The sequence below is a fragment of the Patagioenas fasciata genome, chromosome 25 (assembly GCF_037038585.1).
Source record: "Patagioenas fasciata isolate bPatFas1 chromosome 25, bPatFas1.hap1, whole genome shotgun sequence".
NCBI lineage: Eukaryota > Metazoa > Chordata > Aves > Columbiformes > Columbidae > Patagioenas > Patagioenas fasciata.
In genome coordinates, this window is record NC_092544.1 from 3,668,341 (window position 1) to 3,691,191 (window position 22,851).

A 22,851-nucleotide genomic window follows, 5' to 3' on the forward strand; every position below is an offset into this window, starting at 1 on the left:
ACGTCACTTCCTGCTCCGCCTCCCGGAGGGCGGCCGGGCGGGAGCGGCGGCGAACGGTGAGCGGGGGAGGAGGTGCCGGGAGGAGCTTTAGCACGGGCGGGCGCCTCTCCGGGGCGGAGCAGGGCTGGGGAGGGCGGGTGGGGAGGCGGCTCGGCCGCTCGCAGCCCCGCCGGTGCCCAGGGGGAGTGGGCGGTGTGTCTGCGGTGTGTTGTCCCCCCCTCTGACGGTGCCTCCCCGTTACCCCCGGCAGCGATGGAGATGCAGTCGTACTACACGAAGCTGCTGGGGGAGCTGAACGAGCAGCGCAAACGGGACTTCTTCTGCGACTGCAGCATCATCGTGGAGGGCAGGATCTTCAAAGCCCACAAGAACATCCTGTTCGCCAACAGCGGGTACTTCCGAGCGCTGCTCATCCACTACATCCAGGACAGCGGCCGCCACAGCACCGCCTCGCTGGACATCGTCACCTCCGACGCCTTCTCCGTCATCCTGGATTTCCTTTATTCTGGGAAGCTCGACCTCTGCGGGGAGAACGTGATCGAGGTGATGTCCGCTGCAAGCTACTTGCAGATGACCGACGTGGTCAACTTCTGCAAGACGTACATCAGGTCATCGTTGGATATTTGCAGGAAGATTGAGAGAGAAGCCGCTTTCTACCAGGCGGACAGCGGGAGCGGCGGCTCTGCGAGAGAGGGCCCCTCGTTCGGCTCCAAGAGCCACGGCTCTGCCCTGGGCTCAGCACTGCAGGACAAGAACAGGGTCACGGATTGTCCCCGGGACCCCCCCTGCGGCCAGTGCAGCGGCTGCCACCCCCTGGAGCTCGTGGTCGGGGACCCCGAGAGCAGCCGCTCGCCGGAGGACGTGAATTCCTCGCTGCCCAAGGGGGTGGAACCCAAAGTGGAGTTGGACTCGGATGAAGTGGAGGCAGGCGAGCGGCTGCCGCAGTACCCGGTCCCGCTGTCCCTGGAGCAGGTGGAAGAGGGGCTGCACGGCGGGCCGGCCGCAGACCTGCCCTGCAACAACTACCACATGAAACAGTTCCTGGAGGTCCTGCTGCGCAACAGCTCAGCTCAGAGGAAGGACGATGTGGTTCATCACTTTGTCCGGGGCTTTGAGGGTAGGCCGGAGGATGCGGGGGTGGCCGTGAGTTCCATGATGGACATTCACAGCGACTGGTATGGTGAGGACGCAGGTGAGAGGACTCCGGGGGGGGCATAGTCTGTATAATCGAGGAGGAAAGCGCTTAGTTGTGCGACTTCTTTTGTTATTCTCATTCTTGTTGAGGAATATGTTGCTGAATATTATGCCATAGCAAAATAAACTATTGTTCTGGACTTCAAAAGAAAGCTGTACTCGTTTATTCAGTGCAGCACTGGGAGGTAAGTACTTCTAACAGCTTTTACAGTCTCTTCGGAACAGCCCCTGGAGCTCGGTGTTGGTGACAGTGCTTCAATAAATGATCTCATTTGGGACCGTGTTGAATGGCCAGCTGATTTTTAAAAGGAATCTTCCTCTCGTAATGTTAGTGCTGTAAGGAATAATCAGAAAGAGAAGTTGAGCTGCCACAAGAGGCATCTGCTGTAGAACCTGACAGAGCAGAAGCAGCTGATTCTGCGGAGCTCCTGCCAGCGCGTCGGTCGCTGGCTGTCAGTCTGTTTGCTGGTACTTGCTTTGAACTTCAAAAGGGTAGAAATCCGTTTTATTCAATACTGAAATTCTTTAAGAGCACTCGAAGCTTGAGACTCTGGGGTAGCGCATAAGGACAAGACTTAACTTTTACCTCTAGAGGCAGAGTCGCTTTTCAGCTCCTGATCATGGAGGATCCGCTGCTTTCCCAAGCCCAGCACCTGTTGGGATGTCCCACGCTGGCAGGAACATCTCCCAGCAGCGGTGTCAGGGACCTGGAGAGGGTCACATCCATCTGCATTTCTCCTGGACAATAAGGATTTGAGCATTTTATCTGCTCAAGGTAACGTTGGCTCACGTCTTGCCTTGTCCAAACTGTCTTGGAGGAGGCTCTGACAAACACTGCAAGTGCCACTGTTGTTCAGGATGTGACAAACGCAGCAATGCTGTGGGGAGCAGAGCGAAAACCTTTCACTGAGTATTCTGGATAGCAAGCTCATGTTCACGTCATTTCCAGCTCAAGCACGCATGTGCAATCTTAAAGCCAATAAACCAAATAGCATCTCTCACTGCTTTAAAATAAGGAATCTGATAAAATCACAAATCCAGTCTTACAATTAGCAAAAGTCTGAAGTTATTGGAGCAGAGCGCTCTCACCAGGTCATGCCTGTGCTTTTTGATGTGTAGCAAGGCAGGAGCATCTAACACGCAAAATTTGCTTGTTTTTTTTTCCTCTTAAAATCTTCAGGCTGTTAATGAATCATTAAAAGGGAAATGCTTCCAGAATTTGATAGAGAACCTCAGGCGTTAGGACAACTTATTAGAATAGCCAATGGTTGATGTGCTTTAAATAGGAGTGGGGAAAAAAAACCCCAACTTTGTGTTAAGTTATATTTCTCTGCTAAAACTGAACATCGTAAGAATTCAGTGGAATGGAAGCATCCTTCTCAGCTCGTAGTGCTCCTGCTGTCGTAGCGTTTTCACAAGATGCCAGGAATGAGCAATGCAAGGTCCCAGTGAAAGAATGGTTCTCCAGGCATTCGGGCTGGCACATGAGATAAACGCCACTTACTCTCAAGTGTCCACATCGTTCTGGTCGCCTGGTCCCCTTCACAGCTGACAGAGGGTAAACAGGCACCTCTGGAGAGCCTGGAAGCTCTAAGAACTGCCTTTCTATTTTAAACAGAGCTCTAAATGCCCGGCAGGGATTAGTAAATCCTCACTAAGGTCTGATATTGGGTGAGGTGAATTTCATTCACATTAATACTAGACATTCCCTTTTTTTTGAGGCTGTGTTGGACAAACCTCAGTAAAAGGAAGGTTCACAGCTCCACCTACTTGGGTGTAACTGTGGAAGAGCTCAAGGCTTGATGTGTAAATGCTTTCTTGTATCAGTACCTGAAACAGGGAAAACTCATCTTGTAGCAGAACGTCTCAAGCTTTGTGCTGGAAAGGACGCTGAAAAACCTGGCAATGCCCACATTTCTGTAAAATGCGATCTTCAAATGTCATTCTTTTTGCATCTCACTTCATAAACTACATGTTACTCGTGTGCATATAGTTTGATTTTTAGGAAAAGTAATGTATCAGCGTCCTTCATCTTGGTATTGCCAATAGAAAGGCTGAAGTGAATGGCAGTAGAAACAAGCGTTGATATTTTTAGATGGGCTCCCCACGTCTAAGTTTGTGCACGTTGTAAAAGCATATGGGAAACATTGCTCTACTTCTGCCTGTAATTTGTGTTAAAGGTTTTAGTTTCTAATGCTGCTTAACACTAATGGTATCTTAAAACACAAAGTAGGAGACTTTCTCTGGCTGAGATAGTGCAGAGACCCCGCTGCACTAAAAGCAAAATTTTGGCAATTAATTAAGCGGCTTCTTAAAATCAAATTACTTGGGTTTTCTCTTATGAGCCAATCCACTTCGAGTACCAGCTATGGAAGTACAGGCAGGCTGATTTTCAGGGGACTTGATCATCTGCAGCTGCATAAATATCTCCTGAAATTGCACAACTTACAGAAATTCCAGGTAAGCCAAGTATGGAAAGGGGGAGAGTCAACCAACTGAGATTTGCAGCGAGGAGGCTGAGCAGCTATTGGTGAACTGCCTGACCTAACACCCTGTGTTTTCCTCCAAAAGGTGACGTGTTAGTGGTGCCGATCAAGCTTCACAAGTGTCCGTTCTGTCCCTACACGGCCAAGCAGAAAGGGATCCTGAAGCGGCACATTCGCTCTCACACCGGCGAGCGGCCCTACCCCTGCGAGACCTGCGGGAAACGCTTCACTCGGCAGGAGCACCTTCGGAGTCACGCGTTGAGTGTAAGTTTGAGCGACTACCAGGACGTTTTTAAAAGGTTTTGCTGCTTCCTGATCATATTTCCCCAAATACTTTGGACAAAATGATAGTGAGATAAGCTTTTCTAATAGTAAGTTTAAGCCAATGATGTTTATTTCGTTAGAACTTAAGTAGCCTCAAATTTTCGTCGCTGGAAATGTGATGGGATCTGCCCTATAGCTCTACGTTTTTCTGCTCTAGGAGCAGACCCAGACAGAGCTAAAGCAAGACCACAGATGGCCTTTTTTCCCCCCGTAATGCTTTATTTTTGACTTCAGGTGCATCGATCCAACAAGCCGATCATCTGCAAAGGCTGCAGGAGAACGTTCACGAGCAGCCTGTCCCAGGGACTGCGCCGCTTCGGCTTGTGCGACAGCTGCACTTGTGTGACCACGACCCACGAGGACTCGATGCCCATCAACCTCAGCCTGGTGGAACCCTCCTCAGAAGGCCAAGAGAAGGGCGACGCTGATAACGACTGGCCCATATACGTGGAGTCTGGCGAGGAGAACGATCCGGGTGACGATGATGATGATGCTGAGGACAAGCGGGAAATCCACAGGAGCTTATCGGACCGAGAAACACTCATGTAGCAGTGGGAGCATTTACAGAGTCTCCCTGGCAGCAGTTGGTCTGCAACACAAAACTGTGTATTTGCCCAATTAGTGAGACTGTGTTGGTTTTTATTATTCTGGGGTTTTTTTTAATAGAAGAGTGGGGAGAATTTGGATTTTTAATACTTTAAAGTTTTCAGTGCTGTGCACCAGAAATCTGTGAAGAATCTTCAGTCTGGGGTTCACAGAGGTTGTACTTGAGCGATTTCCAGTGGTGTCTCTGCTTCCTAGTTCTGCCTTTGCAGGTGGGACATCTCTGTGTTGGGTTGATAACAGGTTCCTCCAAATAACTCTTTAATCCCTGATCTGAAAGGGGCACCAACTTCCCTCTGAAGATTACATTTAGAAAAATGTCTTTTTCATCCATTACCTTGGGACTTCTCTAAACCAAGTTCTGATCCTTCTTTATTAGGACAGTATTACCTAAATTGTAAATCTTAAGTGTTTGCTTAGACTGGATTTGACTGGAAACCAGGGGAGACAAACCAGGAGAACAAAATATGCTGCTGCACAAAGCACAGACAGTAAGAATAAATACATTCCACATGTCCTTAATTGCAGGTATTTAGAGAACAAGCTTCTCTTTCTGGATTGTTTTTAGTGCATCTTCCTCTCTCAAGAGCTCGGACTACAGATCTTCAGCTGTGTCTTTAATGTCATTTAGACATTACTAGTCTTGGCTTGAGAAATATTAAGCACACCTTATGGTGTCTTGTGTCCTGACATCTCAGTTTAGACCAAGCAAACTGCCCAATTTTCTTCAGCTTTTTAGAGGAGAAGTTAAATGACTTGGGAATCCTGATTCTGGTAGATTAAATGGCCAGATTCACAGCTGATGTAGCCAAGGAGCTGCTAAATATCAATAGCTGAGCTATGCACATAAAGGAGCTCTGAATACCCTTTCTGGAGCAAATGGGTAGGACATCTCAGAAATTTTTACTAGCCTCTTTGTATGCAAATCTTCTTTTACTCTATTTTCTTTCAGTCTTTGATGATCCTTCTCATGGTTTATGTTGTTGTGTGAATTTATCCAAGTACTGTTTTTAAAAGAACAACTTCAGTATGGACCTCGTGTTTCTTTGCTGGGCCAGATAAAGGTTGGCTTCAAAGGAGATGATGCTTTTTGTACCTTTCCAGTACCAAGTTGATATAAGCTATCAAAAATCAAACCGGGAAGCTTAAGAAGAAAATGCAGCAGCAGCAGAAAGCCTGTTTGCTTATGTGTAACCTACTGTTTCCTAACGAAACTGAAACATACTGTGAAATAAGACTGTTAATGCTTCTTTACTATGTTGTTCATAAGCGCTTCATGAAAAGGCGACTTGGATGTGAGTGTTAGATGTGGACAGACATGGCTGGCAAGGAATGAGCAGCTGCTCCCGCTGAACAAGACAGTTTTTCCGAAGGTTTTTAGTGTAAAGAAAGACTTTAGGCTTGGCAAACATTGGATGGAACCTAAAAAACAAGGAGCCCTCTGACTTAACCAGTTATTTTTTTGTGTACCTTCTGCTTTTATTTTACACACACCATACGAACAATTCAGCTTCTCTATCTGCTTCATCCTACGGCGACACAGCACTAGGTAAGAATTAGTTGCCAGATGAAGCAGGATGAGGAAAGCAGAAACAAGCTGCTTTTTAAACCAGGCACTTTACTGATGATTCCTGAAAAGAGCAGAAGGTAAAGAGACTTGTTTTGCAATGTCTCTCTGGTCTAAGTTCTTGGTGAGCGCCACCTTCACAAGAAGATGCTGGCATCACTCACCACATTCATTTTCTGTAATGTAAGTTGCATAAGCTTTCAGTATTGCAGGTCCTCTGTACATTTGAGTTGGTAATAGCTGAACAGCATCATAATTCTGTACAGCATCATGGAAAAACCTCGCTGGGACGAGATCTTTCAAAAATCAGGGCTCTGTTGCTCCTGTTTTAGCCGTCTGAATTAAGACCATCACAGAGACAGCTCATGTAGATGTCAGATTTGGAGCTGAGCTCCTTTGGAAATCCTGCTGTGGTTTTAGGTCCTGAGCACTTTTGAAAATCTGAGTAAAACGTGGGCTTGTAAATCATATCAGCACGTTTGAAAATGCCACCTCCAGCCTACCGGGGCTTGTCCTTTGGACCGCTGCTCTGTTTTTGTCGAGTCCATACAACATCAGAGGGTGTTTTTATCTTATCTGATACAGGAAGGACTTCTGTGTTTGAGAACACCTGGAAAAGTCACAAATCTGTGTTTGTTGGGAGACTCACCAGTAATGAAAGTGGGATAAGGATGTAGATAGGGATCCAAGATGATATGTAGTGACCAGGCATCTCGATCTCTGGTCGTTCTAGCATGAAGATGCCACCTCCTTGTAAATATTGGTAGAGGCCACTAGATCCAGGCTGGAAAGTGGTTCTGGCTGGTGAGCCATGATTAACCTGGCCTAAAACTCAGCTTCTCGCACGGCTGAGCCGTCCTGGGGTGGGTAACTCTGGAACCGTGAGGACATTCAGAGGAGCAAAAATCAACCTCTAGCAAATGTGTGTAGCAAGAGCTGCAGAAATGACTGCGGGGGCCTGCAGCGCCTTTATTTCGACCTGTTTTCTTTGGTCTTAGAGATTGTTCTTGTGCATCTTGTGCGTAGAGATGGAGCCGTTTGTGTAACGCCGGGGGCGCGGGGGGGGGTTCGTCGTTCACAGTCCGAACTGGGACTGACCACCAAAATCGATGTTTCCTGTTGATCTGTCATGTTGTGCTGCTTCGTTTTCAGTGGAGTCCTTCGACCTTTGTATTTATTATAGGAAAGGATGTAGTTTATCCACATTCTTGTGACCGGGTGTTCGTGTGAATCTGTTTGTTGTGCTTTCCCCGTCGTTTTTGGATGTTTTGCCTGAAATCTTCCGTTGTAGATCCAGCTTGGAGAAAACGATGTAGCTGTTTTAAAATATTCCTATGGTGCTTAACGAAGACTCAAAAATCATGTTTTTAGGAGAGTTATTTCTAATAGAATCTCTTTCTCGAAGTTTTTTAAAGGCCATGCAGACTACATATCTTGAAGTCTTAGCTCTATGTAATTGACTTTGTTTACAAGTATACATTTTAACGTACTTTTGCACATAATTGCGCTGTATTTCACCGAAGGAATACATGTTGCACTGGTATTCATAGCGCGTTTAACCTCTTGGTGCAAGACCTTGTAAATCTTCCAAATGTGCTCATTTAATTTACTGATGTTTTGTAAGGCAGTTTCATAACTGAAGTCCTTTAGTCTAGTTTAAATGACGAATTCTTCTAAACCGAACCTTATTTGTACAAGTGATTTAACTATATTTGTGGATCTTGGAGCATTCTGGAGCTTTTTGATTGTCTAGAGAATAAAAGCGAGTTTTTCACCTCTAGTGAAACGCAATTTCTTTGGTTTTTATTGAATAGTTACAGGCAGGTGTGTGGATAGGAGTACATTTAAAAACCGAACAAAAACCCAACACGGCTGGAAAAGGCTGGTGAGTTGTGGGTACATCAGAATGAGATGTTCTCAGTTGATAATTAACACCATTGCCCAGTGGACTGAAAAGATCCATGTGAAATACTGTGTAAATTCCAGCGACGTTCATGTTCAAGAATGATTAATTTAAGCTGGTCAGGTACAGAGTGGAGTCTTACACAAGCAGAATGGGTCTCATGAAAGTGTGGCCTGAATTTAAAGAGACGGAATCTACAGAATTATGGAGGTTTATTAAAAAGGGGGAATCAAGACGGTGAAAAATTCTGTTACAATACAAATGCACATAAATTGAATATTAATAAATGTATGTGGTATGTTGGGAGAATGTCTCTAACTATCAGAGGAAAGCCTTTAGAGGTCTTTCCCATTTTGCTACAGTGGGAAAAGCAACATAAATGGCTTCAAGATGGAATGTCTTTACTTATGGAAAGGAAGGCTAAAAAGGACATGAAGGATGTGGCTGAGGCAGAAGGGCTCCCATGGGAAAACAAATATTTACGAGAAATAACTGGGGTGTCAAGAGCACAGAAAAGACCCTGGTGGCAAGAAGAGGAAGGAGAAAGATACGAACTTCAGAAGGTGAGAGGTTCAGGTACTGGGGTTTTAGACGTTTATTTCAGAAGATAGGAACGGGCTTAAAAAACAACAAAAAAGGAGATGTTACAGGAGGATTTGGGTCATAAAGGCCCCTGCTATACATAAAGGTGTGAGAAGGAGGCACCTGGGGCATCTCCATCCCCTCCTGGGCAGCTGTGGGTGTGGGGAGCGGAGCGGCCCCGGCTGCAGGGCGCTCAGGCAGCGGCAGCCGCTGGGCTGCGCCTGCAATCGGTGCGTTGCCCCTTTAATTGTGTCCCCAGCCCTCGGGCGTCTCTGTCCAACGCCCACGTCAGCAAATACCTTTTGTTTCTCTCACGTTCGGGCTTCCAGGGCTCGGGGCTGCGGGAGCAGCGCGTCGCCGTGAGCCACCGCGAGCCCCGCCGCGGGGCCGGGGATCCCGCATCCACCGCCCGCTCCCCTCGGCTCAGCCGCAGCCGCCCGCAGGACCCAGCCGGTGAGTGGCGGCTCCGCACGGGCAGGGCGTTGGGATTTGGGGCGGAAACAGCCCCGGAGGAGCCTTGCTGCGAAGGGCAGCGAGGGACGGCCCCGGGCTCCGCAGTCTCCGAAGGCGCCCGGGTCCGTGTCGCCAGCCCGTGAGCAGCTGTCCCCGGAGCCGATCGTTGCTCGGGCTGCAGAGCGCTGGGGACAGACCCAGGCGGGCGCCATTTGCAGCCCCGGGCGCGGCAACAAAGGGGCTGCGCGGGAGTAGGAGCGGGCGGCGGGTGCGCGGGGAGAGGGGCCGCGCACGGGGGTGGTTGGGGCGCTGCCAGCGCGGGGAGGCTGCGGATGGCGGGGGCGGGAGCGGCTCTGGCCACGCCGGGCGCCCGGCACCGGGCGGCGGCAGCAGCGTGGCGGGAGCTCCCGCGGAGCGGCAGCCGGGGCTCCACTGAGGCGGGCGGCTCTGGGCTGCACGCCCGGCCCAGCCCAGCGTGTCCCGACCCGAGGGAGCGGATCACGGAGCCGAACGGAGCGCTGGCGCTGCGGTCCCCGCGGCGGGAGTGGGGGCGGCAGCCCGGGAGGCGCCTCCGCGCTCGGGCGGGCGGGTCCGGCGCCGTCGGGCGTCCCGGGCTCCCCGTGGACGAGCGACCAATTGGGCCAGGCGAGCGGGTGATTGACGGCGGCCTCCGCCAATGGCGGGGGAGCCCGGGCCGGGAGGGCTGCGGCCGCCGGGGTTCTGTTGCCTAGTCCCGGGTTCTGTGGTTCCTTTGGCGACGGGTGTTTGGACCCGGCTGGAGCGGTGCGACGCGGTAGCGGCGGCTCAGGGCACGGCCGCGGTTCTCAAGCACAGCTTCTCGGAGAATATCTGAGGGCTGCGCAGCTGCCAGCGGGTTTCACACATCCTGTAAGCACGTTTAACGAAGGATGGTTGTCCTTACAAAACTGAGGAGCTGGTGCCTGACCCCAGCCGGGGGAAGGACCGAGAGACATCAGACTATGAATCCTTAATGTAAAACAAAGTCTCTTCGAACTACTCCCGGAATGCAAACTGATAACTGTATTTACAAGTTAATCTAGGGAGAAGGGCAGCCAAAGAGCCAGGAATGCATATTTTAAATAGATCGATAAGGGGAAGGGGGTTGTTAGGATTCGATGACTGAGACAGGTAAACTGAGGCAGGGTCAGGTGGTCTGTAAACCCCGCAGTGCCAACCAGTGTGGAACAGGGGAGGGAAATTGCGTCCGGGATTCAGGGGGATATAAGCAGGGGCTTTTTGCCCTGTTCTGTGTGCCTGCCTTTAGGTGCAACACCCGGCCTTGCAAAATCGTTAATAAGCGATGCTTTGCTGAGAGGTCCTGCCTGGGCCTATCCTATTGGCAAGGTGACTGTTTCCTACAATCCTGTCCTGCATCCTTAGGATGGAAACACTTCTTGCTGTAGCACACACGTCTGTGCCACATAATGTGCACTGGTTTATCTGTCTTTTTCATCGCTGTTTTCTTCTTGGAAAAAAATAATGCATAGTTATGCATATTATTTATTTAAAGATGTATTTAAATTACAAGATTTTTTGTAAAGATATCTGTAAAATTGGGTCTGGCATCTTTGGCTGAGTTGCACAACGCCAAAGTCAAGAGTCTAACTATTTTTTTTATTTTTTTTTAGAGCAACGTTTCATTTCATCTCTTCTGGAATGGAGATTTCTTCTCACCAGTTTCACCTCTTGGAGCAACTAAATGAGCAGCGCAGGCAGGACTTGTTCTGCGACTGCAATATCCTGGTTGAGGGAAAGGTCTTCAAAGCACATCGCAATGTGCTGTTTGCCAGCAGCGGCTATTTCAAAATGCTCCTTTCGCAGAACTCAAAGGAGACAAGTCAGCCGACAACGGCTTCTTTCCAGGCATTTTCTCCGGACACGTTTACAGTTATTCTAGATTTTGTGTATTCAGGCAAACTGTCTCTCACTGGTCAGAACGTCATCGAAGTCATGTCAGCTGCTAGCTATCTGCAGATGACCGATGTCATCAGCGTGTGTAAAACATTCATTAAGTCATCGCTGGACATCAGCGAGAAGGAGAAGGATCGCTACTTCAGCCTGTCGGACAAAGATGTAAATTCCAACGGCGTGGACCGGTCCTGCGCGTACAGCGCAGGCTGGAGGGCAGAGAGCAGCCCCCCGCCTTCGCACTTGAGTCCAGATCAAGGGACATGTATGATGGGTGGAAACACATGGAACAATCTCAGCTACTATCCGCCTTCTCAAAGAACCGCCCAGCAGCAGCTGTCCAAACACGAGCAACGGCAGGATTCCGGCAAAAGATCCAGACACATGGGACTGCAGCAACCTTCTGACATTCCTCCCTATAAATCAAGCAAGCTGGAGGACAGGGCTGCTGAGCCCGCCGGCCACAGCGCTCAGCCTGAGGAGCAGGTTCAAATGGAACCAGAAGTTGAATCTTCTCGCGTGGGATACCAGTATGGCCAAGGCGCTGACGCAACACCCAGGAACTTGACCGGGTCGCAACAGGAGCGTGAATCACCCCATTCTTCTGGTAAAGCCAAGTCTTCAAAAGGAGAGGAGCCGTACAGGAGCATGCCCTTCATTCTGGGGGTCATGGGAAGCTGGGCCGAAGGTAAGACTGAGTTTTAGTGCTGCAGATGTGAATCATCTGCTGTGTGCGTGAGAAAATGTGCTTTACTGAATGAAAGTACTGAAAGTGCTGAATGGGTATCTGTATTGTGCAGAAATGTAAGTTTGAGAAGTTTAATAGCTGGGAGTGATTGAGGTACGTGGTTTATTAAAACTAGCCTTTCAAAATACATAATCTTCAGTGTCTCTACAGCTTTATCTTGCAAATAAGTTGTGATGTTTTGGGTTATTTTTAAGCTCATTTTAATACAGCTAATGGTCCACTTTGTTGCACTTCTGTGTAATTTACAGGAAAACACAAGATCTTTGTGCTTGATAACATTTTTTTTAAATGAAAGTGAATGCCTTTTTCCAGAGCATTACATGACCAGACAGGTTACAACTTTTGTTTAAATCACATTATTTCTTAGCAGATGATCTGCCCAGGATGAGGTTCAAGTGCCCGTTCTGCACTCACTTGGTGAAAAGAAAAGCCGACCTCAAGCGTCACCTTCGCTGTCACACAGGAGAGCGCCCTTACCCTTGTGAAGCATGTGGGAAAAGGTTTAGCAGGCTAGATCACCTAAGCAGCCACTTTCGAACAGTATGTATTGTTAATAACTGCATGATTTGTTTAATGCGTAAATCTGTCTCAGCGTAATTCAACACAGTATGAGTGTCTCTGGTTGATGTATTGACTCCCGTAAAAGAAGAGGTACTAGAGAATTAATCTCGTTTTGTTGAAGTCGATTTGAAGTGTAATTTGTATGAAAGGGGATGAATTTCTCTGTTAATTGATGGCTCACAAAGGTACTGCTCTATGCAAGCCCTGAAATAGAGCTTGAGTGGGCAATTACAGCGCTGTGATTAGTTCGTTTTTAACGTTTGATGACTGTCTCTTGAAAGGAGTTGACACTGCCATTCGATGCTACTCCAGCCCTACTCTTTGTCATCTTAAAACCCACTTATTTGTGAATATACAACCAAATGTGTCATTTTGATTTTCCCAGATTCACCAGGCGTGCAAGCCTATCTGCAGGAAGTGTAAGCGCCACGTGACCGAGCTAACGGGACAAGTGGTCCAAGAGGGGACGAGACGCTACAGACTCTGTAACGAGTGTTTGGCTGAAGCCGGCATAGACAGTGTTCGCATTGACCTGGAGGCTGAAGCACCCCTGGAATTTCCACCGGACGGAGATAAGGATTCGCAGTGGCACTACGGAGAAGACAACAGATCCGACGTGGAGATCGTGGAGGATGGGTCGGGTGACCTGGTCATTCAGCAAGTCGATGACAGTGAGGACGAAGCGGAAGAAAAGGAAGTCAAACCAAATATTAGGTAGTTGCAAGACAAGAATTAGGAATTCTGTGAAGAGGAGGAATGTACTGTCAGCCACTTTCTCTTCACCAAGTTCAGACTTGCATGTATTTACGGACACGTTGAGTCCATTTGGAGTTCTTTTGTTATTAGAATCCTCATACTTTCCTTCATTAGAAATAGTTAGTTCTTCAGTTTCCTTGTTCATACAATATTTAAATTAAGTATGATGTACATAAGTTTTTATAGTAGACAATAGGTCACTTCTCGAAACCTCTTTCAAGGGAATGAGGTCTAAATACTTAAAAAAAAGTCATACAAGCATTGCAAATTGCTCACTTGTTGAAAATGAAGAGATGTGGGTTTTATAGGTAATATTATCTGGTGATGAAGTATAAATACCCCACACACCAGATGATAAAGAAAACTTCAGTATTCAGAAATAATCTATGAAATTTCATGAAGTCTTCATGTTATGATAAGGAAAAAAAAGGCAGCTAATTAAGAAAAAGCATATAAATGTTTTAGCACATTTGCCTGGAAAAGCACTTTCTTGTAAAATGTATTATAATAAGGAGAATCTTTAGCAGATCCTTCAGGACTTATTTCTTTACAAGAAATTAAACGCATGAATTCTAGTCCGAGTCAACACATCGGAGATAAAATGATTACAAATATGGCTCATTAATTGATGCCAGTAGATGATTTATACATTCTGAAAAGTGAGAACTCAGACTGGGCTGTTGTAATAAGCACTAGTAAAATACTCTCTTTTAAAGAAAAGCCTCTCAAAAGTGGCCTCTCTGTGCCAATGTGAAGGCAACAATCCTTACCAGGTTACTTAGCTGTTGTTTTCTCTCTTTGTCCCCCTTTTTATTTGCCAAAAACAGTGGCAGAACAGTTTGTACTGTATATATACTATATAATTAGAAATGGAACTGATGAGATTTTACATCTGAAACTGTTGCCTACTCTTGTATTGACCTGTACACAGTTTAAACCGATGAGTTTTAAGATGGAGTCGTTATCAATTTATACATTCCCAAAGTCATTTGGTCACCATGAGAACATACTTGAACCTTTTTCAGTCTGTACTATACGCCAGTGAGGACAAGATGTACTGGAAGTTCTAGACATCATATTTATGTCATTTTACCTGCAATTAGACTACAAGATGTGACTAATGGTAAAGAAATTTCACTTCTCTAACAGAATAAGCCACTTTGTTTTGTTACTGAGTGACTTTGTGTTCCCCAGTCGGTTCCGCTGCTGGGGTGTTTGTAAGCACGTTTGGCTGAAACCCAGGGTAAATTACAGAACAATCCCATATATATCCTATGTAATCTCTTTCCCAGGGACAACTAAAAAGTTACTATTTCGTTTTTATTTGGGTAAAAGCTATACAGCCTCATTAGTATCATTACCAGAGTGTGCAGTATTTTCACTCTAGGCTGCAGACGGGCAGCCTTGCAGGTCGCTTCAACGACAGCTTGAGCTCCTGCCAAGTTGACAGTGTCACCATTAATGTCTTTCCCCTCAAATGAGAAGCAGCCTGCTTGTGTGTTCCCAGCAGTTGAGAAGTGGTATTTTATTGCCATGGGCTTAGACCTGGGCAGGGGCTCATAATGGTGGAACTTACAAAAGTTTCTGATGACCCATATGAAAATAGGACTTATTTTTGCCTCAATTTTATGTCGCACTTTGGTCAGCAGTCCAGAAAATGGACTTGATGTGAAAACAGCTGGTTAATTTCTTGGAGCTTATTACTCCTAAAATGCATATTATTAAATGGCTAAGAAGTATTCCTGAGCAACCTTAACAAAATCAAATACAGAACAAAGAAATATATAAAAGGATATGGAATGACTTTGATCAAATTTCAAGAGACAGTGCTTGCTGAAATTAAATTTAATAGGTTTTTCCGTTTCCCTTTACATTAAACAGTATGCGCAATAAATTCGAGGTATCAGTGCCTGCTGTCCCAGAATCCAGAGTGGCCGGGATTAGTCTGTGTGTGTGTTTGGGGGTGGATTTAGGGGACAGGAAAAGAAAATGTCCCTCTGGGCCTGAAATCTGACATGGGATGAGACTATGAAGTGTTCCTCTATGCTGAGGGGCAGTTTTGGATCAATACTCAATCTAATCTGATACCGTAAATCTCAGAATACTGAGGACCAGATGCTTCAGAAAAAGGTGTGAAGTGTCTATAATGGGCAAATGGAACAATCTATCCATATGGAGACAGTTTTTAAGTATAGGCAAGTTAATTGTTGATTTGCCTGGTAAACAAGGATTTCAACTGTTTTTATGCGTAATTGTTATTCTCAGTAGCGTAACTAGATATCTGTAGTAATTTTCGAAGTATCTTGTTAAGTTTGGAGTTTTAGCTCAAGACTGTGATTCCAACAGGTCAGCTATGGTTTGTATGTTAAAAAGGTTACCATTTTTACATTTGTTGCCTTAATTTCAGTTGTTCCATTATTTTTATATTGAAATACAAGATAAATGTTAAGTGCCTTATATTTTCTACGTCCTTCATTTTACATAACCAGTCATGTATTTTCCTTGTTTTTCTCTAAATGAAAGTAATCCCATTTGTTTTCTTTCCCTCTCCTTGCATTGCCTCTGGTGACTGTCTTCATACTCCTCTTAGGATCACATCTCACTCATTAGCAGAAGTAACATTTTCATTCTTTTCAAAGAGGAAAGTAAAGACCATATCACAGAATCACAGAATGGACTGGGTTGGAAAAGACCTCAGGGATCACCAAGTGCAACCCTTTGTCCAACTCCAGTCCGTTCATCAGATCATGGCACTAAGTGCCATGGCCAATCTCAGTTTACAAACCTCCAGGGCCGGTGAGTCCAGCACCTCCCTGGGCAGCCATTCCAATGCTGACCACTCTCTCTGCACAGAATTGCTTTCTCATCTCCAGCCTCAATTTCCCCTGGCAGAGTCGAAGCCCATGCCCCCTTGTCCTATTGCTGACTGCCTGGGAGAAGAGCCCAATCGCCCCCTGGCTAGAACTGCCCTTCAGGTCGTTCTAGAGAGTGCTGAGCTCACCTCTAAGCCTCCTCTGCTCCAGACTGAACAAGCCCAGCTCCCTCAGCCTCTCCCCATAGGGCTTGTGTTCAAGCCCCTTCCCCAGTCTTGTTGCTCTTCTCTGGACCCGCTCCAGCCCTTCAATCTCTTTCCTGAGCTGAGGGGCCCAGAACTGAACACAACACTCCAGGTATGGCCTCCCCAATGCAGAGCACAGGGGAAGGATCACTGCCCTTGTCCTGCTGACCACGCTGGTTTGGATACAGGACAGGACACCATTGGCCTTCTTGGCCACCTGGGCACACTGTTGGTTCCTGTTGAGCTTCCTGTCCATTAGTACTCCCAGGTCCCTTTCTGCCTGACTTGTTCCCACAGATTTAATTTACCTAACAATAACTGATTTGAATGTGTTACTTTTAGCAGTTTTCCCAGTCACAAGTAGGACACCTGAGTATATATATTTATTTTTTTTCCCCTTGTACTTTCATCATCTTCATGTTGGTTTGAATGATTTTAAATACACCTCCTTCATGCGTGTTTTGATTATTCAAGTACATCATTCTTCTGACACTTGCTTTTCCATTCCCCATCTCATCTGACCAACATTGCAGGGATGTCCACTTCAACAGATGTTCCTTCCTGTGCAAGTATAGTGTCTTTGTCCTTTTCTCTCCTTTTCACCGATAATACAGCAATGCTGTATTGTTGAAGATCTACCCAAAACCTTAAGGCAAAGGAAGGCAAAACATAGGAGAATGAAATAGAAGAAAATGTCTCTAATTCTGGCCAAAAGGCTGAGTTTTGAAGAAAAGGACACGATAAGCCCCCAGTCCTTGCCTCCAGACTTTCAGTGTACTTTTCCCGTCAGGTATAAATCCGTACCAACAGTCTGTATGTCTGTTGAGTGATGGGTATAATTTGATAAGCTACTAAGAAAATCTTATAATACTATTTAGTTAAGAAATATTTTCTTCATAATTTAATTTAAAAAACCTCCCACACTGGAGGTTATTAAGAGTATTTAACTCTTAAAATGCAGAGATGCGTTTATTTGATGCATCAAGAATTTTAAACATAGTAGCAACACGGAACAAAGGTTTCCAACTCTTGGCTTAGCTGTTGTATTAAATTAAAGACTGATGAAGTTCTGTGCATTACCCCAAACTGACACTTTCGACTCTGCAAATGGTAACTGTTATGTTACCGTGTTCTAACTGAGCCTGCTTTGAGGAGTGGATGGTACCATATGACCTGCAGATGTTCCTTCTCCCAATTATCCAATGATCTCAACAAAGAAGATTGAAAGTGTCTTGTCTTCTAACGCGCATCCTGATTTGATTTTGTTTTGCCACACAGAAGGGAGTAAAACGATAATCTGTCATACGCAGTACTTTGGTTGAGGATTATCTCCACTGTTAGAAAGCGACACCTCCCTGTTATAAAAATTCTGATATATTGAGTAATGTAATAGATTCTGTGCCACAGAACTACAGATATTTCCCATTCAGGTGGTGCCTTCCTTCCACATAGATAACCAGACTGGCCTTTAACAATAGCGATGCACTGTGTGTGCTATGGTCGTGGGGCCTCCTGGGCAGCTGTGGGTGTGGGGAGCGGAGCGGCCCCGGCTGCAGGGCGCTCAGGCAGCGGCAGCCGCTGGGCTGCGCCTGCAATCGGTGCGTTGCCCCTTTAATTGTGTCCCCAGCCCTCGGGCGTCTCTGTCCAACGCCCACGTCAGCAAATACCTTTTGTTTCTCTCACGTTCGGGCTTCCAGGGTTCGGGGCTGCGGGAGCAGCGCGTCGCCGTGAGCCACCGCGAGCCCCGCCGCGGGGCCGGGGATCCCGCATCCACCGCCCGCTCCCCTCGGCTCAGCCGCAGCCGCCCACAGGACCCAGCCGGTGAGTGGCGGTTGTGCTGGACACCGGTAGGTCGGACCGGGCGTCGGAGCTGAAGGCGGCTGAGAGCGAGCTGCTGCGAGGGACGGCCCCGGGCTCCGCAGTCTCCGAAGGCGCCCGGGTCCGTGTCGCCAGCCCGTGAGCAGCTGCCCCCGGAGCCGATCGTTGCTCGGGCTGCAGAGCGCTGGGGACAGACCCAGGCGGGCGCCATTTGCAGCCCCGGGCGCGGCAACAAAGGGGCTGCGCGGGAGTAGGAGCGGGCGGCGGGTGCGCGGGGAGAGGGGCCGCGCACGGGGGTGGCTGGGGCGCTGCCAGCGCGGGGAGGCTGCGGATGGCGGGGGCGGGAGCGGCTCTGGCCACGCCGGGCGCCCGGCACCAGGCGGCGGCAGCAGCGTGGCGGGAGCTCCCGCGGAGCGGCAGCCGGGGCTCCGCTGAGGCGGGCGGCTCCGGGCTGCACGCTTGGCTCGGCCCGTCCCGTCCCGGCCCAGCCCGTCCCGTCCCGACCCGGGGGAGCGGATCACGGAGCCGAACGGAGCGCTGGCGCTGCTGTCCCCGCGGCGGGAGCGGGGGCGGCAGCCCGGGAGGCGCCTCCGCGCTCGGGCGGGCGGGTCCGGCGCCGTCGGGCGTCCCGGGCTCCCCGTGGACGAGCGACCAATTGGGCCGGGCGTTCGTGTGATTGACGGCGGCCTCCGCCAATGGCGGGGAAGCCCGGGCCGGGAGGGCTGCAGCCGCCGGGGCTGTGCCGCCGCCGCCTTGTGCGGTCCCGCTTTTTCTCTCATTTATGACACGGGGTAAAGACTGCAGGGAGTTTAGAGATACATTGGGAATGTGATAACATGCACGATTTTCATGCTTTTAAAAATAGAGTTTATCTCTGTAAAATAGCATTCAGCACGCTGGTTTAGATTGTCATGAATATTGTTTTCACTTTCCAGCGAGCCTTCCCGTTACTCCTGACGGGGATGGAGATTTCTTCCCACCAGTTTCACCTCCTCGAGCAGCTGAATGAACAACGGAAACAGGATTTGTTCTGTGACTGCAATATCCTGGTGGAGGGAAAGGTCTTTAAAGCACATCGCAATGTGCTGTTTGCCAGCAGTGGCTATTTCAAAATGCTCCTTTCGCAGAACTCGAAGGAGACAAGTCAGCCAACAACAGCTACTTTCGAGGTTTTCTCTCCAGAGACATTTATGGTTATTCTGGACTTTGTGTATTCTGGCATCTTGTCTTTAACAGGTCAAAATGTGATTGAAGTCATGTCAGCTGCTAGCTATCTGCAGATGACAGATATTCTTAATGTCTGTAAGACGTTCATTAAGTCCTCACTGGATATTAATGAAAAGGACAAGGATCATTACCTCAGCCTTTCGGCCAAAAGTACAAACAGTGAACCTGCCCATCCATCTCTTTATCGGTCGAGAAGGAAAGCAAAGAGTAACCCCCGGCGTTCCTATTCAATCCCAGATGAAAAGGCTGATCCGGTGAATGAAAATTCCTGGAGTAGTTACAGCAGCTACCTGTCCTCAGAGGTGATGCTGCAGCAGACAGAAACTCAGCTCTCAAAAAGAGGCAGAAAACAGGGCTCGACGCGAAAGCGCCGAAAGCACCTGGGACTGTCACAGACGCACGATTTTGTGGGCTGTAAATCGAACAAAGCCGAGCGGGCCAGCGGAGACAACAGCTCCTCAGATCCCAGCCATGAGTCTCGCGTCAGAGAGGAGGGTGAATTTGATGCCGAGAATGATGTCGAGCGTGACGATTACGGATATAATCCCGAATCAGAAGTGGTACCGAAGAGGTGGTCTGTTGCTCAGCTAGAACAAGAGCTTTCAAGAACTCCTGAGTTCATGGAATTAAAAGCAGAGGAACTGTACACCTCAATGCCCACAATTTTAGGTGTAATGAGCAGTTGGAATGAAGGTAAAAAATACATTTGGTTTTGCAAAGATGATCTTTTGGAGAAAATTTGTATGGCTGCATAAAAATGATGCCTAGAGTAGCAGATTATTTTCTTGACCTACTCAGTTCTAGTGCCTGACAAAGCGAGACTCTGAAGCCAGAATCGGGCATGTGGATTAGAATCAGAGTGTTTGAGTATTCTGGAAAGTTCAAACAATACGTGCCAGATTATTTGGACCCACGTGAAGCTTAATGAAGCTTCAAGAGCTGTAATTGGTTTGGGGACCTGAAGGACAGAATTGCTCCTGTCACGTCCCCAGTACCTGGCAGTAATTCAACTGAAATCCACCCGCGTCCTTTGCAAGAGAAGGACCTGTCACTGGTGGACATGGCATTTCCTTGAGCCCCAAACCTCCCATGCTACATAAAGCGTCCAAGCTCTTGGTGGACTGACAGCACATGCCTGAGATGGTGCAATAAAGTTGACAGTTGTATTCTTATGTGCATTCCTTTGGAAACTAATGTACCTATATTTCATTATAATTGCATAATTTCAAGACATTAGGCATCCTAGTACATTACACAGAGATTATAGATGTCAAAACTATGAACTGTTAGTTGATGGAAGAGGCAGATATGATGATTGTATATTGTAGCCAAGTATTTACAGTCATCTGTATGTCTAAAAATTACCCTGAGTAAGAAAGAATACACCATCAAATGCCTGTTTAACGCCTTCAATACGTAGTATTGGTTTTGGGGGATTATATTTTGGGTTTTTTCATATTTAGTGACAGACCAGATGAAAAATTAACTGCTGCTTTTTTAAGCTGAAACACAATCAAACTACTGCATAAAGACAACCTACTGATATTTGCCATTTTCCCTGTATTTCTCTGTAACAGATGACCTACCTCGGATGCGATTCAAATGCCCCTTCTGTACGCACACCGTGAAACGCCGCGCGGACCTGAAGCGCCACCTTCGGTGTCACACGGGGGAGCGGCCGTACCCCTGCGAAGCGTGTGGGAAAAGGTTCACCCGGCTCGAGCATCTGCGTAACCACTTCCAAACGGTACGACGTTTCAGTTGGGAGGTTCAGCCTATCAAAAAACCCACCACACATCATTGTACAAGCTGTTCAGTCATTTTCAGAACTAATACCAGAAAAGCAGCCTAGCTGAACATCAACTATAATTATTCATTATTTAAATTAGCAATTTTTTTTTTAGGATGATTCAGTTAATTTTCTTTTTCTAAAAAACAAATAAAGTCTGCTTTTGGATGAACATTGACATTTCCAAATTTTAAATCTCTTTAGATACATCAAGCTGGCAAACTGATCTGCAGGAAATGCAAGCGCCACGTAACTGACCTAACGGGATGTGTTGTTCAGCAAGGAACAAGACGCTACAGACTGTGCCATAAGTGTCTGACAGAAGCTAATTTTGACAGCATCCCTGATGATTTAGACACTGAACATTCTCCTGTCTCCTCCACGGGAAACAAACGTTGCAAATGGGCTTTGGAGGAGGAACAGAAATCAGAGGAAGAGACGATGGAGGAGGAACCGTATAATTTGGTTGTCCGACACGTTAATGATGATATTCCAGAAGAAGCAGATGAAAAAGTGAAACCAAATCTTAGGTAGATGTACCTGTGTATTTGTTACTGTCGTATTCAAGATTAAATTGCTTGTGTCCTACTAACTAATGCTGGTTTATTACTTTCATTAAAATTAAATACTGCTAAAATTCTACTATGAGGAGTAAAATATGTGGACTACGAACAAGTTTTGTACTTACAGACATGCAACAGTGTAACTACTTCTAAATATCATCCAGAAAGTACTTGTTATCTAGAAACTACTTGGAAGAACTGGTTTATTTTTTAAAGACATGCTCAGAACTCCATAATGAAAGTGTGAACCATTTTACAGTTCTACAAAGATACTCACAGGATCACAGAATGTCAGGGATTGGAAGGGACCTCAAAAGCTCATCCAGTGCAATCCCCCCGCCAGACACAGGAAGGTGTCCAGGTGGGTTTGAATGTCTGCAGAGAAGGAGACTCCACAACCCTCCTGGGCAGCCTGGGCCAGTGTTCTGTCACCTGTACTGAGAGGAAGTTTCTTCTCAAATTTAAGTGGAACCTTTTGTGTTCCAGTTTGAACCCATTACCCCTTGTCCTATCATTGGTTGTCACCGAGAAGAGCCTGGCTCCATCCTCCTGACACTGCCCCTTTCCATATTGATCCCCATTAATGAGTCCCCCCTCAGTCTCCTCTTCTCCAGCTCCAGAGCCCCAGCTCCCTCAGCCTTTCCTCACATGGGAGATGCTCCACTCCCTTCAGCATCTTGGTGGCTGCGCTGGACTCTCTGCAGCAGTTCCCTGTCCTTCTGGAACTGAGGGGCCACAACTGGACACAATATTCCAGGTGTGGTCTCCCCAGGGCAGAGCAGAGGGGCAGGAGAACCTCTCTGACCTACTGACCACCCCCTTCTAATCCACCCCAGGTACCATTGGCTTCCTGGCCACAAGGGCCCAGTGCTGGCTCATGGTCACCCTGCTGTCCCCAGGACCCCCAGGTCCCTTTCCCCTACACTGCTCTCTAATAGGTCATTCCCCAACTTATACTGGAACTTGGGGTTGTTCCTACCAAGACTCTACACTTGCTTTTGTTCTATTTCATTAAATTTTTCCCTGCCCAGCTCTCCAGCCTGTCCAGCTCTCTGGATGGCAGCACAGCCTCTGGCGTGTCAGCCATTCCTCCCAGCTTGGTGTCATCAGCAAACTTGCTGATAGTCACTATATTCCCTCATCCAAATCATTGATGAATATATTGAATAATACAGGCTTCAGTACTGACCTCTGAGGCACTGCACTGGATCCAGGCCTCAAGTGGACTCTGCCCTATTGACCTCAACTCTCTGGCTTCTTCCCTTCAGCCAGTTCGCAGTCCACCTCACT

The 22,851-nt window shown here is 47.4% G+C and overlaps 2 protein-coding genes across 7 annotated transcripts; both read left to right on the forward strand.

Moving 5' to 3' along the window:
• The first annotated feature begins 7 nt into the window (after positions 1 to 7).
• On the forward strand, positions 8 to 7,960 carry ZBTB8B (zinc finger and BTB domain containing 8B). Its single transcript, XM_065857378.2, has 4 exons — positions 8 to 56; positions 251 to 1,192; positions 3,766 to 3,944; positions 4,239 to 7,960. Exons 2-4 carry the CDS (start codon positions 253 to 255, stop codon positions 4,551 to 4,553), a joined length of 1,434 nt encoding a protein of 477 aa, XP_065713450.1. The 5' UTR covers positions 8 to 56; positions 251 to 252; the 3' UTR covers positions 4,554 to 7,960.
• Positions 7,961 to 8,974: 1,014 nt separating this feature from the next.
• Positions 8,975 to 21,657, forward strand: ZBTB8A (zinc finger and BTB domain containing 8A). 6 transcript variants are annotated; one of them, XM_071799188.1, is made up of 4 exons: positions 8,975 to 9,112; positions 18,918 to 19,902; positions 20,787 to 20,956; positions 21,203 to 21,657. In XM_071799188.1, exons 2-4 carry the CDS (start codon positions 18,945 to 18,947, stop codon positions 21,530 to 21,532), a joined length of 1,458 nt encoding a protein of 485 aa, XP_071655289.1. In that variant the 5' UTR covers positions 8,975 to 9,112; positions 18,918 to 18,944; the 3' UTR covers positions 21,533 to 21,657. The 6 variants fall into 6 exon arrangements, with proteins under 6 accessions (XP_071655289.1, XP_065713299.1, XP_065713300.1 ...); XM_065857227.2 differs by lacking the exons at positions 18,918 to 19,902; positions 20,787 to 20,956; positions 21,203 to 21,657 and adding exons at positions 10,762 to 11,729; positions 12,157 to 12,329; positions 12,736 to 15,565 and having other exon boundaries at positions 8,984 to 9,112; XM_065857228.2 differs by lacking the exons at positions 18,918 to 19,902; positions 20,787 to 20,956; positions 21,203 to 21,657 and adding exons at positions 10,762 to 11,729; positions 12,160 to 12,329; positions 12,736 to 15,565 and having other exon boundaries at positions 8,984 to 9,112.
• The last annotated feature ends 1,194 nt before the right edge of the window (positions 21,658 to 22,851 follow it).